Source organism: Micropterus salmoides, unplaced genomic scaffold (genome assembly GCF_014851395.1).
Source record: "Micropterus salmoides isolate LMB-PRFRI ecotype aquatic unplaced genomic scaffold, ASM1485139v1 Ms_hic_scaffold_23, whole genome shotgun sequence".
Lineage (NCBI taxonomy): Eukaryota > Metazoa > Chordata > Actinopteri > Centrarchiformes > Centrarchidae > Micropterus > Micropterus salmoides.
Window position 1 is genome coordinate 9,500,567 of NW_024041484.1, and position 19,681 is coordinate 9,520,247.

Consider the following 19,681-nt stretch of genomic DNA (forward strand, 5'->3'; position numbering starts at 1 on the left):
ATGTTTAGCAAGAAAAATGTTTACCATGTTCATAATTTTACTTGTCTTGTCTTGTTAGCATTTGCTAATTAGCACCAAACACAAAGTACAGTTGAATGGGAACATCATCAGTTTTGCAGGTGTTTGACCTGATCATGGTGCCAAATAAAGCCAGGGAATCACCAACATTATTACAACAATTGAGGTACTGACCATCCAATATACCTCTAGTGTGGCTAAAAAATTTTAAACATAAGAATGCATAAGTATTAACTTTCACCAAAATAAGTCTTTGGTGGATGAATCAATAAGGGTTCAACTACAGTTCATTCAAAACTTGTCTTGTAGGAATAACATGAATTTTTGGAACATTTAAATGTCTCAAATTGAACAAACTAAAATTTGTACACAAAAATAGCACTGAAAATATGATTATATTTGCTGGTAAAACGATTTTTGGCATGTAATTATTTTTTAGTTTACAGGCTCCCAGTGGGTTACATAAAAAGTTAATTTCTTCTCCATTGTCTTATTATGGACTCGTGGTGATTTCATAATGAAAAGCAAAACTACATGTAGGGTTATTCTTCTTCCTTTCCATTTACAATAAAAAAAAAAAAATTGCAAACAGGAGATCAAATGCAAAATAGAGGGAGGGAGAGGTTCGATAACATGGAGGTGCATAAAAACTATGTAAACGGCAGAGGAGTGAGGAGAAGAAGAAAGAGAGATGAAAAGAAATTATATTGTCAAAATCCTCTTTCATCTCACTCAGTGCCGCAGAAAGGTTCAGCTCTGTCCTGTGCGCCACTTTCTTCGACTTCACGGGGTGCCACTTTCTCTCCATTCTCTTCTCTTTTCTTCTTTCCCCCCCTTTCCTTCTCTCCCTTTCTAGCCCTCTCTCATCCCGAAAGCCTAGTGACAGCCATTTATTTCCCATCAGCCCCACTTTATGACTGCAGTCACTTTGCATTCATGCTGGACGGTCTGCCTAAAAGACTTTCTGACAAGGCCATGAATACGCTTAGCGCCTTCTCACTCCTTGTTTCTCTCCGCTCGGCTGGACAGTGATGCTGATATTAAGTGAACTCTGATGCAAAGTCCCACTCAACCTACTCATATGACTACTTGTCTACCTTTCTGTGTTGCAAGTAAAGCAGTAAAGACAGCCTCAAGCTAGAGACGCACCACATCATGCCATTTCACTGCTGACACCACACTATGGGCGCTGAGATCCATTGTCATTAGATAACGGTTAATGAGATATCATTTGTTTTTAGAGAGAGTGCACACTGAATGACAAAAGACAAGACCCACTGAAGGCGTTGCAATGCAAGGTTCACTCCGTTCATTTTCTATGGAACACGGGCGAATTGCTGTGCAAGGTACTGTGAGATTTCAGGGAACACAGGACTGACCAGCGACGCAGAAGATGTTTAACTTGTGCAAGCCGAGGCTTAACTTTGACACATTCAGCATGATGGGAATTTCTTTAGCTTTGCAGGTATGAGATCATTAATTCAGACACATTAAAATTCTGAAATTTTGACCTGATGATGGCGCTAGATGAAATGTTAAGGAATCACCAAAGTTATTACAACTGATCCTGAGGGCAACATGAATGTCAGTACCAAATTTCATGGCAAGAACCAAAAAAAGTGAACGAAAAGTCATTGAGATACATCAACTGGAATTCACAAATGTCTGTACAAGATTTCATGGGAATCTATCCAGTACTTGTTGAGATATAATTTAGTCTGTCAAAGTGGTGGACCAACCAACACTGTGATCTCTGAAATTCACATTATGTCTTACAGTAGATACAATTCTGTCATAAAATAATTTTTTAGGCCTCTCTGCATTAGCAAGTGGGTAATATAATTTTGCCTACGCACATCAGTTATTTTTCATCACAGTCATCTGGATGAAAAATTACTTTATTGGGCATTCCAGAGACACACTTCATGTCACAAAGAGCAGCAAGATCTTTGCTCAAGTTGCCAGATTTCACAGCAATAGCAGCAGCTTTGGTGCTGCTGAAGCCTGTAAATGTTAAAGCTGCCAATAAAAAACATCATAATCTAATCAAATTTTATTACAATAAGTATTAATATTGGTCCTTGTAATTCAATTACTGGGTGCACGGGTCAAAATGTTGATGTTAAAACTCACCTCAGGATGTCAGTGTTAGTTCAAAACACTTTTACAAAAGCAGGCTACTGTAGATGAAATTACTTACAAGATCCATTTAAATGGGATGAACTTCCCGAGGTTCTTCCTGAGGTAATAATTACTAATCACCAGGCTTCCCCTGATAATACTTGTGCTATCCGGAGAGGGGATTCGTCTGGTATCATCCATACAGCACATCCCTGATGCAGCGATTATCAGTGCCTCTTCGGACCCAGGTGGAGGTTATTTATGGTACGTGGGAAGGCACAAGGGCTGAGGCATTTGAACTAAAGTGAACCATAGTTGGGAAATTGAGCCGAGTCAGCAAAGGGAGGTGCTAGCACAGCAAGTGGGCAAACTCTGCCTTCTGCTCGCTCGTTTACACACTTAACACACTCTCAATTTATCTGGGCACAGATCTAGTAACTCCTGATGTTGGAAACTGAATTCTACAGCAAAGTGATTGACGGGAGGCCTTTTGGGAAGGAGAACTGCCTTAAAGGTGTTGCGTTTTCACTCTTTGAGGGGGGTGTTTTTTATCTCTGATGGATCCAAATCACATTTTCCTGCGTCACGTCAATTCTGAAATGTTCAGTACAGCATGATTCATACACTGTTTATGCATAAATTAAGTATAAGAAGAAAAAAAAAGCAGTAAACTACCTTAGAAAGAGCTCTGAAGTTAAATCATACAGAAGAAGACATTCTTAAACACCAACTCCTTCACTCTTACCTGGTCTTCTTTGTTGGTGTGTCGAAGAAGGTGTTTAAGGAAGTCCAGACGGGAACACTTCCTGACGAGGATGAGGTCTGTGGTGCCGTCAGCGAGGTGAGCAGAGGGCGACAGGCCTTTTGGACTGCGGGGGCATGCGCAGCTCATACTGGCCGCATTGATGGCAATAAACTTTCCACGGATTGCACTCCAACCACCGCTGCCATCTGAAACAGACAAGTCAAGAGTAGGAGTATGACCACACATACAGTTTAATAGGTTGGAGAGGAAAAAGAAACTTAAGTAAAAGCAATACAAAATCTTTGAAATGATGTTAAAAACAAGTCTTTCAGGAAAACAGAAAGTATCGCATACCATTCGCATGTTTCACAGCTGCGGGCACAAAGCACCTTCTAAATTGCTCTTTGGAGTACTTTGACATTTGCATTGGGCCACACAACGTACTTTTTCGACTACTAAAAAGGGGTCAAACCATTTATAGAAACAGCCTTTTTAATAAACTTGTTAATCCTAAAAAAACAAATAGGCACTGTCCACAAAACTCATTTAAAACCTTTCTACTGACCTCGAAGGACAAACCTAACGTTTTCTGACCAGTTCAGTTTCAGATCAATAGGAAGCTCTAGACATTTTGTGAGAAAACAAATCTGTTTTGTATGCTGAGCACAAAAAGTAACCTTCAACCAAATGTTTTTTTACCATCCTGTGGCAACAATGACATTTTATTTATTCATTTATCTATCTAATAAATTTTTCATTTAATGCCAGGCCAAATAAAAGAAAATTTAAATAAAATACTATGTGTAAGGCTGATTTGCCTGTAAATGAAACTACTATTCCCAAGGTCAATAGTTGTAAGGTGATTATGTACAGTACGTTTTATTTAGCAATATCATTGTCGCAACTGGTTGCCAAACTTGAATTGCATTGTTCTCCACTGCACAAGTGAAACACACTAAAAGTTTATATACTTTAAACATATTGTGTGGGGGCTCAAAGCTGGCAGTGTATTCCAAATAACTTAAGTCACTTCTATTCAAGTGTAATCAAAATAAAATTCTATTTGCCATGTTCACGGATGGGAGAATGTTGAGTTTGCACCCAAAATCAAGTGCTGCAGAACCTTGGTTACACATAGTCACCTGCAATTGTTCAAAAACTGTAACGCAACTGGCTGTGCTTTTTCCATGTACCTTTTGGACTGTTTCTGGTTTCCTTAACTCTTTTCTTTTCACTACAATGATGTATCCCCTACATCTGATGTTGATACTTTTAAATGAACAGACCTTGAGCTGTAGTGAATGTTTTGTACTTTAATTGCAGCGCTGTATTCAGCAGCAAAAGTGCCACATTTGATTTTGTTTGGAGTATCCTGCCAGCTTTAAGCTACTTATGTGCAAGTTTGAGAAGAGATAGGTATAAGCTATGGCTTTTCCAAAAGTGCTGATGTTAGACTGAAACAAGTCAGGAATTTTGTTTTTGAAATTATACTGGGTATTTTGCAAGTGCTTTATGAATGCTTAAGGTGAAGTTCCCAGCTTGTTACGCGACAGCAGTCATGCTGATGAGGGTCCATTAAGATCCAGATGTCTTGGCAGGAATTCTCACAGCAGCTTTACCCTGGTGATTGAAACTCTGATGCTGAAAGTAATGCGTGTTACCCTTGTAGGAAAGCCGGATGTCTTATGTTTGAAAATGCAATTAAGTTTGGCCAAGGAAGGGTTCGTTCACAATATCTAAAGAAGAACTCATATAGATAGAAGACTGATTGGATTAACCTCAGGTCTGCGTGCTATGATTAAATGCACACGTGGCCTCCAAATCTCAAATCACAGACGCGATGGTTGTACTTCACAAATCACCACTCTTTTCCTCTGAGATTAGCGACTGTTTACAAGTGATGGTGTATCAAAGACACAGTATCACCCACGGGACTGCCAGCGCCTGTCACCAGGGTGATAGTCATAGGAGTAAGCTGCAAAAAGTGATCACAGACGTCCAAACCTCAGAGGGAAAGTTATGTGATCTCGGAAAGCAAAACGATTCATTACCTTTTCCCCCTCATTTTGCAAAACAAACTTAGAGGTGATAACACAAACCAATGATAACAAGCCTGCTGGGGCTACATAAAAACAACAATATTCTAATTGGGAAGCAGTGATTAAAGCTAAATCAAAATAAAAATGTAAAAAACAAAAAGATCCAACTGTGGACTGTAGGCTCTGGTTTAGGAGAATGTTTCCAAATGAGTATTTGCTTATCGGAGGAGAGGCTGGCTCATTTGCAGAGAGTGTGTGTCGTGCCTCATTGATTTAGCAGTTGTCTGAGATTTCCCTCGCCAGGAAGGGGAAAAAAAATTGCAAAACAAACGGCAGCACTGGTGTGAGGCAAACCCCCTGTCAGAGCTGGCAGAGCCAAAATTCTCCCTGATTAGTGAGAGTCTGTCACACATCATACGCACACACAGACAGGTTACGCTCGCTTTCATATTTACACAGGCGAAAAAAAATACACACACACACACACACACACACACACACACACTCTCTATGGGAAGCTACAGTCCCAGATAGCCAAGACAGAAAATCGTGAATTTAATATCACGACACTAATTAGAGGGGAAACACAGCTCATCTGCAGCTCAAGAGTACACACACACACACACACACACACATGAGTCAGTGTTTCATCTGCCACCAGAGGTTTGTTGCTGTGTCTGTGGGTTGAGAGGACAGTAGATAATGAAGTGTGAGTGTGTGTGCACCACAGTCAGGGGGAAAGACGAGGGGAGAAAAAGGAGGCGACGTTGTCCTACTCGATGCTGAGTGGACAGACACCGGCCTCGCTGGGGGACATGTAATCTCATTAAGCGGCAGGGGTGGATGCTGAAGATTTGGAAATCGATAGGCAAAAGAGGATCCGGCGGGGCACGACGGGGAGTTGTGCAGTGTCAATAAATTAAGTTTATATCTTCTCGTCAATAACTCATCAAGAATCTCATCAAGAATTTTGCCATGCAGCGGGAGAAAAACAACCCCAACAGAAAATGGAGATAAAGCGAAATTTGCGAAGGAGAAGATGATGTTGTTATTTACACTCAGGTGCTTCAGTATGTAAATCTCCACCGATTTGCATGTGTGTGTGTGCATGTTTGTGACTTCAAGGGAAAAGAGAGCCAGTATGGGATTGTGTCATCTCCTCTAGTTTTTTGTCTTTCCTCTCTAACTCCAACAACCCTTTAAAAATACTTATTCACACACACACCACAGAAGTCTAGAAATGGCTTCAAAATAAGACAAACAAGCAGATAACGAGGCAGAGAAATTAGACATTTTCAGGGCGGTTAATTTGATATATTTAGAGTAATAACCCCAAACTCGTACCTTCATCAGACTTTTCCTTCTCCTCTGACACCTCCCACTGCTTGTCCTTTGATGAGGGCTTGTGTTGACAGACGCAGCACCTGAAATATCAGTGCAACCTTGTTTTACAATCATCAGACCATCAATGTTGATGCTTGACATGCTGTGACATTCAAGGTTTTTTAACAAGCTTAAATGATTCATCAGGTGCAGATAAATGCAGTCCATCTTAAAATGACTTGTACTGTTTGAACATTAGTAGTTTTTGTTCAGTGCTTTAAAAAAAAAAAAAAGGCTACTGCCACGAAAGCCTTTTGTAGCATAGTCATATCACTTTTTATGGGTGAACAAGTTGTCAGGAAACACAGCATTTTACAGATGAATGGTTTTCAGCTCCTTTCAGTCCCCATAACAAATGGAAACAATGTCTGCGCCCAACATCTCAAAAACCAAAGCACTTAGTCAAGAGGTTTTTGGAAAAGACGGAATGGGCTCCAAGTCCACTATAAATCAGATGGGCTTCCTGACAACATAAACTACCCCATTTAAGCTCTGGCAGGTGCACTGCTACTATTGAACTCTATCAGATAAGTTAGCACATTGTAAGGTACTGCTGAGAAGCTGTAGAAATGGAAATCTCTGATGTTTTATTTACCCGGATCGACACTGCAGCTTGTCCCTGGGGGTGCCCATGTTGTTTTCAGCGGGGAGGAAAGAGACGGTGCCTTCATAGTAGTTGTGACTCAGAAACGTTTTTACCCCTGGAACAAAAAGACGGCGTGGGCCACAGAATGCGTGTCAATTTGTTTGTTTTGTTGTGTTTAAATGAACTGTAATCATACCTGACAAGACAATTAAGAGTAAAATTCTTAAAGCGACACATAACTAATTAGAGCACTATTTTTTTCCCTCTAGAGGCTGCCGTAGCTTTAACAAGGTAAAAAAAAATACTTTAAGCACAGTTAGGAGATATTGTTATAGTACAGATAATACACAGTTGTATTTAAAACTCTTGTTGTGTTTGGTAGACCTGAATGCAGCCCAGGGCCTCATTTATCAACCATTCGTAAAATGCCACTGTCACACCCCTTTTTGGGGGATTTAGAACCGAAGATCCTATACTGTAGATTAGATTTTAATGCAATGTGTATATTAATTTTGTGTTAACCAAACCTTTGTTTTATCGACATGTCTCAAGCGGATCAATGACCCAACACAGTGGCAGATATTTCTTATCTGGACATCATCAGGAATGTTTAAGCTAAGTGTTGTTTGTAAATAACCACCCTGTTAAAAGCCAATTGTTTGATCTTGGTCAGGCTGAAATTGAGTTGAAGATGAATCTGATGCTGATATACTGTATGACTGTACTCCAGCAGCCTCCCACTCAAGCTAGCTCTCATTTGGTATCCTTTAGCTACTGACCACACTAACGGTAAATATTCAGTTATCTTATGTGCCTCAAATCAGATTTGTATATCCATTTGCTTTACAACCTGCTAAATAACAGCTTTTCAGCATTTTCATGTTTCTCTCCTTATGTGTAGGCGCGATTCTTAACCCCAAAAGGGGGTGTGGCCTCTGTGCTATGATGCCAGCCTGGTGTATAAGATTTGGCAGTGACGTTCCTATCATATCCTCAGCTGTGCTTTTTTGCTAGTGAAAACTAAGACAGTGAAAATGGTAACATTATAACAGTTTAGCATCATGGTGTTAACATTGTCTTCTAAATACAGCCCCACAAAGCTTCTAGCATTGATTCTTGGTTGGTAATTCTGTCTACAACAAGTAATTCTACATTAAGGATACTAGATACTGCTTAATCGGTACTAAGGGGCCCAAAGTGTGCCAAGAAAATATTCCCCACACCATTACACCACCAACTGCAGCCTGAACTGTTGATCCAAGGCAGCATGGATCCATGCTTTCATGTTGTTTACACCAAATTCTGACCCACCATCTGAATGTTGCTGCTGAAATCAAGCCTCAGTTTCTTGTTCTTAGCTGAAAGGACTTGCCCCCAGTGTGGTCTACTGCAGCTATAGCCCACCTGCTTCAAGGTTCAACGTGTTGTGTGTTCAGAGATGGTATTCTGCATACCTTGGTTTTAACGAGTAGTTATTAGAGTTACTGTTGCCTTTATATATATATATATATATATATATATATATATATATATATATATATATATATATATATATATATATTTAAGGTTTCTTGTTCGTACAGTCAGTTCTTACGTACATATTCTTGTTCTCTGCTTTAATAAATGAGGTCCCAGGTTTTTGGTTAGTAATTATTGTCATTTGTGTAATTGGCTACTGTTTTGGACCATAAAGTGGATTACTTTTAAGCAACTTAAAGTACAATAAACACATATTTATCTGTAGCCCCAGTGAAAACTTTGTGGTCCCGTGTTAAATTCATATATTTTATCCTGAAGTTCAGGCTCAGGTTACCTCACATTAAAATAAGCCGGTGTGAGGTCAGTAAGGTAGGTTTAATCTGAAGAGTCACTCAGGTTTGTAGAAAGAAAATGATGGCCCTCATACCTGACAGGTCATATCTAGCAGGACCCAGCCATCTTTTCCTCTCGCTGTCAGTCAATACATCACCATAGAAACCATAGCCAAGCAAGGAGACAGAGTATCTGAGAAAGATGTCGTTGTGGTAAACTGAACACACGTCCATCGGCTGGGAATCACCTGTGTGGACACACCCAGTAGAGATGTAAAAAGCCACTCCCTGCTTTATTACCACAACATAAACATGACCATGAAACTAAAACCTGTTGCTGTAAAACCCGCTCACACAACACAGATTACATCTCAAAAAAACTGATACATGACACATGCTATAAGTTCTCTGTGAGTCTTGTAACTTCTACTCACCCACAATTATGTGTAAAGCAGAAGTAATTGGATCATTGGTTCCCACTGTGGCGAAGCAGATACAATCAGTGGACCCTGTTTTATAAGAGACACACAGGTCGGTCATCAGCCATTGCAGCCCCAGTATAAGCTGTTAAAGACTCTGGCACATACCCACAGTGACAGTCCTAACATCCTGATGTTTAGCAGGTATAATGTTTGACATGTTCACCATCTTAGTTTAGCGTGTTAGCATGATAACATTTGCTTTTTAGCACTATCACAAAGCACATGTCTAGTGTGAGCTCTTAGCAGCAGAGACATGGTAGCAGTAGTAATAATTTATTACCAACAATTATTACAATTTTCCAAAATGAATGCATTCCATTGTGTTATCTAAGTAAATACAAAACAATAAAAGGCATTAAGTAAAAAGAAAATAAAAATATTGACTATAAAAAGGTGTAGGCTGAAGCTTTAGCTTATTTACCTAGCCTTTTTTAATTAACATATTCTAACAGGCAACCCTTTCACTAGTTTCAAATGTTTCATACAAAATAATTATTAAACCTCAGTTTTATATTTAAGACTTAATATCCTATTCAACTGTAGATAAAAAGCTGTTCCAAACTTTTCCCAGAGCAATATAAACTAGTTTCATCAGCAAATAAAACAAATTTTAACCCCACAAGTGACCTACAACAAATCAGATTCAACGTTTTTAATTTGTACACATTTCTATCTATCTATCTATCTAGTTAGTTTTTATTACTGGACTCAGCAAAACAATGGACGAATAGTGTCATTCATATTATTATATTATCATAAGTATGATGGGCAATGTGTCTTCAAAGTTTTATGCATTGCTATTTAGGCGTGTTGACTCTGTTGACAGGATAAGCTCTGAAGATGGAAATCAGATGTGTAAATCGTTTATTCATAGTTGATATCAGCCATAAAAGATTTGGTCCTTGGTACAGTTACATGTCTGTCGAAGCTGCAACCAAGTAAGAAGAATTCAGTTGAATGATTTTATTAGGTGGAAGTAAGGAGACTTAATCATAAAGTTAACTTATGGAATAGCTGTAGGAAGTGGGCTATCATCAGCTCTCTTCAGCCAACAAATGAAGGATAAGAGGCATCCCCTGCCTTGAGAGAAATGTTGAGCTTGATATTAAATCTTTCAACTTGAGAGGTAATAAGCTTCTATCTCTCTTTCAGTGCCACATGGCGTAATTTCAGACCAATCTACCCTACTTTGATCATCTTCAAGTGGTAAAATAGACCTACTGCCACAGATAAAAGGAACCGACAGAAGAGAGCGAAATCTAACTAGTGATGTTTTAAGTTGGTTCGCGGAAGCGTGACAGAGCGAGATCAGGCCTGCCATTCAGCGGTGGACAAGCAGATGAGTATGAAGCTGAGCTCCCTCTCTCGCTTTCTCGGACTTGCTCCTGCACTTTCTCTGAATATCCATCCTCCGAGCTTGATAATCACATCCGAGCACTTTCCAATTGCTCCTGACAGCGCCGCACTACCTGCCATTTTGCTGAGCATAAAAACTGTGACATATGCTGTTTGACTCTTCTAAAGCTACCCAGTAAAAGCCAACTGACTTTGAATGGATTTAAGTGGCGCACACAGATGTTCAATGATGTGCAGTCCTCAGATGTTCACTGTTTTATCCCCTTTAAGTTACTCAACCGCGGTAGCCTGTTGGCATATTCAGTGGAGAGAGCATAAACTGTCACAAGGCATATCCTCAGTGGAGAAGCTCCAGTTTTTAATCTGTATTTTCCCCAAAAACTGTCAAGCCTGTAAGATCATCTTGGCAGTGAAATCATCTTCATCTCAGGGACAACAATGGAGTCTAGATGCTTTTTAGTGCTGACCCGAAAAAAGGATTTTTTTGCCGTTTGAATCCTCAGTACATGAATGTATTTATAGCTGCACTTATGACAGTATCTTATCACAACAGCAGTGAACCCCTTTAAACCAGACAAGTGGACCTTTTAACAACATATAATTGTTGTTTTTTCAACAAAATTATCTACTTTCAGTGTCTCAGCGTTAACTTCTGTTCCTTTCCAGACCATAATGCTAAAACAGGTATAACAGGAGCATGCAGTGAGGAAACATCTGACAGAAAGAACATTTGTGCTCATGACAGCTCGGTGACAAGGCCATAAATGAGTTCATGACTCTTAATCTGAACCTTGGCATTGGGGACTTTAATACCTTACTAAGACATTACCATAACTTTGACAGCGAATTTGATCGTTATGTTGATGAGATCATAAATCACACCCATGTGGCAAAATTTTTAAATTAAAGTTTATAGCCATGTAGCAGATCGTGGCTTTTGTAGCATAAGATCACTGCCTGCTATAGTTCCCCTCAAGCAAAAGTCTATGTGTATATTATCACCATTATTTGAACTATTACTAGCACTTTAAAAAAGACAGTTACCAACTGTTTCACAATCAAGGGAGATGTATTACTGACAAAGGTGAGATCTTTTGTTCTTAAGTCATTTTGGAGCATTTTATGCCTTCATGAGAGAGTCGACAGCAGAAAGATGACAGAAAAGAAAGGGAGGAGAGACAGAAAAGGGTAGTTATGTGCAACAAAGGTCCCTGGCCCGGACTTAAACTGAGAAAGCTTTAGTGTCAGTGCTTTCCAGCTTCTCTACCATGTCTGTCTCTCAGTCCCTAGCCTATTCAGTCCTACTGAAGATGCAAATCTGGTCACAAATATTCACATAACTTGCTAAAAAACTACAGGGCCCAGCTGTTATAGGAAATGTTCCTCAAACAGGAGTAAACTGTGCATTTGTTGTGGACTATTTTCGGCAGCCGATTAATACACACTTGGTGCTCTAGTATTTATGGCACTAGGACAGTGTATTGACTTGAAGTGAAGCTACACGTCACCCAGTGCAACCCTGTGGCTCACTGATAAATATTTAACAGCAATGGAGCTCTGCGGCCCAGAGGAATAAGACTTTAATTATACAGATTTGATCAATGAAAAGTATTGAATATTGCCACCCATATCCTTTACAAATAAGTGAATTACAGTTTCAATTTACACTTGAAAGTGTTTTACATGAAATGGAACTGACTCTGGTACACTTTCACTCTCAGGTGTGTTTGTGGATTTCAATTAGAATGGTGATGTTAGGTACTCAGGCACTGGAATGTCGCAGCATCCAGACTGCCACCAACAGAAGTGCCACTCTGCATTCTTTGGCTGAAATGGCCTCGGGACTAAATAAATAAATATGTCTTATTATTACATAACTGTTTTTTCTTTTTTTTAATTGAGCTCATCGCTGCCTGTATATTTGTCAAAAACAGGCTTTGAGTTTTAAAGCACTGAGGAGAGGTTGGCCATGGTCATATGAGGGTTCATTCATTTCATATCTTGATGTAAGCAAACCAAAGCACTTTTAAATCTACAATCAGCAACTCCAGCAAAGTTCTTGCATTAAATGGTATACCAATGACATTTAAAAACCATAATTGGAAATATTATTGTATGTCTACTTTTCATCCAGCTTTCGAGTTTTTACTGACAGTATCTGAGCAGAAGTTGTATGAATAGATTAAACATAACACGCTTAACATTTTAATTCATCTGTGATTATAAAAAAGCAAACATTTCAACTACATATCCAAATCATGGTTGTTGTTGGCCTAAAAATCATTTACCGTGTCCCCAGCTGATTTATAAACCTCTCTGCTATTACCATCAAGCTGCGCCCTGAATGGCCTCATATTGATTCTCATGCACTGTATAGCTATCCTCATGAAAATTACAGTGATTTCAAAATGTCACACAGCATGTTTCCATTTACGGCATTCGGAATAATTGACCCTCCACAGGCCCCTATTGGGTCCCCCTGCCCTGTTGCCATAGAGATTCTCTTGTGCAACTCAGCAACCCCTGATCAGCAGACTGGAAGTTCTTCACAATTAAAACCAATCACTTGACCACTGTTGCCCATCATGCAACACTTATCTTAACAAAACACAAACACTACATATTAGTATCTGTGCATGTGTATTTGCTGTATGCCTCTGACACTGTATGCTTGATTTGTGACTCCAGGCATAATTTGATAATGCATTATTTACTCTATGATGCAGTAGCAAGGGATTTCCTAAATTTCCCAGACAGACCCCCGATGCAAATTCTTTCAGCTGTGGGTCAGCAGCCTGTTGGCTAAGAAGTTACAGCTCTCAGCCAAGAAATAGCTGAGCATATAACCCTCGTAAAATCATAAGATGCTGTTTTTACACATTGGTTTTTGTACAGATTAAACAGACATATCACGTGTAAATAGTGAGTTTTAGAGGGGCTGTTAAGTAGATTTTGTTACCCTGCCGAGCCCCAGTTTCTCCCTTTATCCAGTCTTTATAAGAAGCTAAGCTAATACCTTTGGCTTCATTTTTAAATCGTACAGACATGGGAATAGTATCAATCTCTTTTTCAATTCTTATTCTCCATTTCCAAAAACAAACCTTCCCTTTAAAGCTTAAGAAAAAATTAGCGGACCACTAAAATTAAAATCCTTTCATTTGACATTCAGAGATTATTATGGATATGTTTTTATGGGATATAATGGCCAAAGCTCACCTGCAGGAATGATCCCTATGTGTAGAGAACACGGTACCAACTCAGCATCTGGTTGGTTCTGATCCAGGCCATTGTCCGTTTGCGTCCTGGTGACCAACCCGTGCAGGATCTCGCTGAACATCCCATCTCCACCCACACACACCACCCTGGACAGACAAATGACAATTCACACATGAGTTTGACATTATCTCTGTACTGTTGACACTGATGAGGATAGTTTCAGGTCATACAGGTGAGCCTTGGAGTATTGCCACATAATGAGCTCAATTACACGTACGTAAGTGTTTGAAGTAAAACATAGATTTATGAGAGAAATGGAAAACCTTGACAATAAAATCCCTGGGCAGCAGGTGTAACTGCGAACTCCTTCAATACATATGAATATCACGCTGTGCCACCCACCATTACAGTCTATATCCAAACTTTACAGCAATGGACCTCTAAATGATATGAACTGCAAAGTAAAAACATAATGGACTCTAACCCTGCTCTGCTGGACTGAACATCAGACGAATAGAGGTCGCGGAGCACTCGGCAGGAAAAACCTTTCAAGTTATTGAGGCCCTTTATATTCAACTATCAGCTGGATTTAACACTCAGATGCTCTCTTTACTCAGTCATGTGCTGCAGCATCATGTATAATTTGTGTTGAAAACTTTAACTTACGTGAGTGATTTATAGATTTATTGTACATGTATTATAAGTGACCCTAGATAACAGAATCTGCTGCATGCCTGAAATGATAGCAAAATGTGGAAGTACTAATATACCTTCGGCTTAATTGCTTATTTATATCTTAGATAGAGTACGCTGGTACTGTAAAAGTCTGATTTTATTCCTATCTCTGAAAGGACTGTTTGTGGCTACAGAAAGTATAAATCCTCCACTACCCATTTCACCCATGAGTCCCAAAGGGATCTGTTCGGGGTACTTTACCATTCCCTGTAGCCTATACAAGCTACCTTTAGGTCAAATATTTCACTAGCATTGTCTCCATTTCCATTTTTATGCAGATAGCTCTACTTCTCCCATCCAAATGATATCATGCACCTGAGCACACTACAGGTCTGTCTTTAGAAGATAAAAACTAGCTATCGTCCTTCACTTAGACTCTGGAGGTTATTATTATAGGCTCAGATTCTTCAATTAGTCACACATGCTCACACTTAGGGTCCTTGTCTTTAAAAATCTGGCCTCACTGTAGAAATCTCTGCGTGTCATTTCATTACAAGCGTACTACAATTTTCATTGCCATGAAATCCTGAAGGGCAGTTTTCACTCCTTCTGTGAAATATCTCAACATCTATTAAATGGATTGTAATAAAATCTAGTACTGACATTCATGGTCCACAGATGATGAATCCTATGGATTCTGGTTTATGACACCTCCTTTGTCCTCTAGTGGCACCATGAGGTTGACATTTGAACACACAGATTTTCCCTTCAGGATGAATTACTGTGGTGATCCCTTAGATTTTTTCCAGCATAGTCATCAGGTAAAATTTTTTACTTGGCCAGTACTGAATACCAACTGAAAATGACAATCCTTTCAAACTCAGCTGTACTTGTGTTAGCTGTGTTAAGTGCTAATTAGCAACTGTTACCATGCTAACAAGCTAAACTAAAATGGTGAACATCATACCTGCTTAACATCATCATGTAAGCATACTGACATTAGCATTTAGCTCAAAGCAGCAGCAAGTACACTCTGTATATTTACTTTGTTTGTTCTTTAAATTTCATCTGTTAAATGTCTCTTAATTATTTACATTTCAGTGCACGATACAAACATCTTGGTTTTGTGTCGTCTTTGAAGCCCTTTGTATAATAGAACTCACCCGTCATATTTATCTAGATTGGCCTCAGTTTTCAAGTGGTCCCTGGCATGATTGGCCCGCTCTGTAACTATGGATACAAATCAAATGGCGTTAAAAAGTGTTAGCACAAGTTCAATTAAAGGGAATGTACAGACAAAATAACTAGACTCAAGCATGCTGTTACTGCCATTTTGAAATACAAGACAAAAACTGCACTTTTGAAACATCCACTGAAACCCATTGTGCAGATTAATGTTCAGAAAAAGCGAAAGGCACAGTGGCACAAAGCAACCTAATTCAGCTATTGTATATTAGCCCGCAAAATGAGCCCTGGGCCCACAAAAACAAAGACAATATTTCAACAGTAAATCTGTTTACCAGGCATATAATATCAACACAAATACAATCCTGCATAGCAGCTGTAGGAAGCGAGTGAATAGTATTCACCCTGATGGACCATCAATACACTAGAGTATGTGTAGCTGTAGCAAACACTTATTGAATAATAGATGTGTTTGGATACCCAGGCTTATCAACTATCACAGCTTCCATTAAGGTAGTGACGTGATTAATGGCACTATAAGCCAAATCATATCCTTGCAAGCCTCTTCTGTCCCTGCGAGAGGCCCCAGTGGCAGTGGAGATCTATATGTTGGCCACTGAGCCTCATTTTTTATTTAAATGTTAAAAAAAAAATAAAACGCTACTGATAGGAACCCACCAATCACGTCGGCTGAGATGCAGGCGCGGCGAAACAGTGGAGCCACCTTCTGCTCGTAAATACGCTTCCCGCACCGCTTTCCCCCGTAGGGATTGATGTACACCAGAAGGCTCTTCGGTCGGTTGGCTGCAAAGTGAGGGAGGGGTATGAGATAGTCATTAAAAAGGCTCAGCGTTTACCTTTTTATTATTTTTTTTATTTACTAATCTGTAACTGACAGGAGCTTGATGAAGTTTTCATTAACCAGAGACCTTTCTTAAAATGCTCAGTCAAACTGACTTGTGCCCAACACACGCTGCTCAAGAAATAAATGGTGTGTCTGCTGACTTTAGGAGGCATGTGAAGCAATTCAGAGGTTCTGCATCATTCTGTGATAAACCAACAACGTGCAGCGATGGAGAATGCTAAATGGCTTGTTTATGGCTGCTGTGGACAACAAACTGAGATACAGCAGCTGCTCAAATTGAAAATGAATGGATTGGGATCAAGTGTTAAATGAGAACAGAGAAATATAGGGTGCAGTATTGTTTGGCAATAAGACAAAAGTTCCATTAGATTACATAAATGGATTGTCAATGGGTGACATAAAGGTGTACTGTGGAGACTAACACTACTGAACACACTAAGGCATCTTCACAATGAGTGCAGTTAATTTTCTTGAATTGATTCATCCTGCCAGGCAAAATGGGGCCAAGTAGACTATTTCAAATGGGTTAAACCCCATCTTACACGCTAATGTCGACATGCTGGATACACATTAAATCCTGTAGAACTCAATCATGGAATCACATTCTAAGTGTAAAACACTGTATTTTGCACTCAACTACGTCAAAATATAACGCTCAATATGGTGTGACTTATAGTGTAATAACATTTTTATGGTCATGTAATATGTTAATACATGATTGGAAAACATTAAATTCCTTACATCTTTAGGTTGATGTTTGCCAAACAGTAATATGTTTTGTGTTTAAAAAGCATGTTAATACGTATGAGACGGATTTCTAAGAGCTCGTCAGGACAGTAAGCTGGACTCAAGCAATAATACAGACATCCTTTTCATGCTTCACGTCTGAGCCAGCCAGAGAGATTTTTTTTAAACACTATACTCTATTATTGTAATACCTCCATTTCTATGTTATCAGACTGTTGCTGGCTCCATTCTGTATGTCTGTGTTTGTGAGGTACTGTCTAGAAGAGAAATGCATGAGGGGCAACCTCTATTGGAGGTTTGCCTCTGGTCTCTCTGGCACTGATACTACTGAAGAGAATGAAATGTTTATTTTTATGGACAGTAATGCACACTTCTTTACAGTCTGATTAAGGAATGATTACCTGCTCTTTGTTATTACAGTTTCTTGGTCTTGGTGATCTTCATCTGTAAAGTGTTCACTTACATTTTCCATCAATTCCCTTTTTGTTTGCCTCAAACACAATTGATGTATTCCACAGTATGTGTAGATTTTCAGACTGACTGGAGGCAGTGTCATTTAGGTATAGTGAGTAAAGATAGAGAGATAAGTTGAGGTTTTCCTTGGGCACAACAGTAGCTTGTACGGTGGTTCCCAAAGAAGTAGTCCATAAACTACTCAGAAAATTGTAGTGTACAGTGGGTACGGAAAGTATTCAGACCCCTTTAAATTTTTCACTCTTTGTTTCATTGCAGCCATTTTCCAAAAATCAAAAAAGTTCATTTTATTTCTCAGTAATGTACACTCAGCACCCCATCTTTACAGAAAAAAACAGAAATGTAGAAATTTTTGCAAATTTATTAAAAAAGAAAAACTGAAATATCACATGGTCATAAGTATTCAGACCCTTTGCCGTGACATTCATATTTAACTCAGGTGCTGTCTATTTCTTCTGATCATCCTTGAGATGGTTCTACACCTTCATTTGAGTCCAGCTGTGTTTGATTATACTGATTGGACTTGATTAGGAAAGCCACACACCTGTCTATATAAGACCTTACAGCTCACAGTGCATGTCAGAGCAAATGAGAATCATGAGGTCAAAGGAACTGCCTGAAGAGCTCAGAGACAGAATTGTGGCAAGGCACAGATCTGGCCAAGGTTACAAAAAAATTTCTGCTGCACTTAAGGTTCCTAAGAGCACAGTGGCCTCCATAATCCTCAAATGGAAGACGTTTGGGACGACCAGAACCCTTCCTAGAGCTGGCCGTCCGGCCAAACTGAGCTATCGGGGGAGAAGAGCCTTGGTGAGAGAGGTAAAGAAGAACCCAAAGGTCACTGTGGCTGAGCTCCAGAGATGCAGTCGGGAGATGGGAGAAAGTTGTAGTAAGTCAACCATCACTGCAGCAATCCACCAGTCGGGCTTTATGGCAGAGTGGCCCGACGGAAGCCTCTCCTCAGTGCAAGACACATGAAAGCCCGCATGGAGTTTGCTAAAAAACACCTGAAGGACTCCAAGATGGTGATAAATAAGATCCTCTGGTCTGATGAGACCAAGATAGAACTTTTTGGCCTTAATTCTAAGCGGTATGTGTGGAGAAAACCAGGCACTGCTCATCACCTGTCCAATACAGTCTCAACAGTGAAGCATGGTGGTGGCAGCATCATGCTGTGGGGGTGTTTTTCAGCTGCAGGGACAGGACGACTGGTTGCAATCGAGGGAAAGATGAATGCGGCCAAGTACAGGGATATCCTGGACGAAAACCTTTTCCAGAGTGCTCTGGACCTCAGACTGGGCCGAAAGGTTTACCTTCCAACAAGACAATGACCCTAAGCACACCGCTAAAATAACGAAGGAGTGGCTTCACAACAACTCCATGGCTGTTCTTGAATGGCCCAGCCAGAGCCCTGACTTAAACCCAATTGAGCATCTCTGGAGAGACCTGAAAATGGCTGTCCACCAACGTTTACCATCCAACCTGACAGAACTGGAGAGGATCTGCAAGGAGGAATGGCAGAGGATACCCAAATCCAGATGTGAAAAACTTGTTGCATCTTTCCCAAAACGACTCATGGCTGTATTAGATCAAAAGGGTGCTTCTACTAAATACTGAGCAAAGGGTCTGAATACTTATGACCATGTGATATCTCAGTTTTTCTTTTTTAATAAATTTGCAAAAATTTCTACATTTCTGTTTTTTTTTCTGTCAAGATGGGGTGCTGAGTGTACATTACTGAGAAATAAAATGAACTTTTTTGATTTTTGGAAAATGGCTGCAATGAAACAAAGAGTGAAAAATTTTAAGGGGTCTGAATACTTTCCGTACCCACTGTATATCCCATGTTCTCACTGCTGTCTGCCATTAAATATGCTTGAGATATAAAAAGGCCTGATCCTCACAGAACGTTTATTCCCCAATATGCTGAATATACTATACAGCACATCACCTACTCGTCCAATCTTAGCCTGACTAA

At 39.6% G+C, this 19,681-nt stretch overlaps 1 protein-coding gene across 1 annotated transcript in view; it reads right to left on the reverse strand.

Moving 5' to 3' along the window:
- cerk (ceramide kinase) overlaps positions 1–19,681 on the reverse strand; it is a 39,811-nt gene that overhangs the window by 5,451 nt on the left and 14,679 nt on the right. Inside the window, exons 4-11 of the mRNA XM_038738932.1 lie at positions 16,296–16,421; positions 15,596–15,662; positions 13,758–13,903; positions 9,138–9,212; positions 8,799–8,951; positions 6,902–7,007; positions 6,268–6,347; positions 2,885–3,090 (exon numbers count right to left, since the gene is read on the reverse strand). Coding sequence (XP_038594860.1) covers positions 2,885–3,090; positions 6,268–6,347; positions 6,902–7,007; positions 8,799–8,951; positions 9,138–9,212; positions 13,758–13,903; positions 15,596–15,662; positions 16,296–16,421 — 959 coding nt within the window. The remainder of the gene's footprint in view (positions 1–2,884; positions 3,091–6,267; positions 6,348–6,901; positions 7,008–8,798; positions 8,952–9,137; positions 9,213–13,757; positions 13,904–15,595; positions 15,663–16,295; positions 16,422–19,681) is intronic.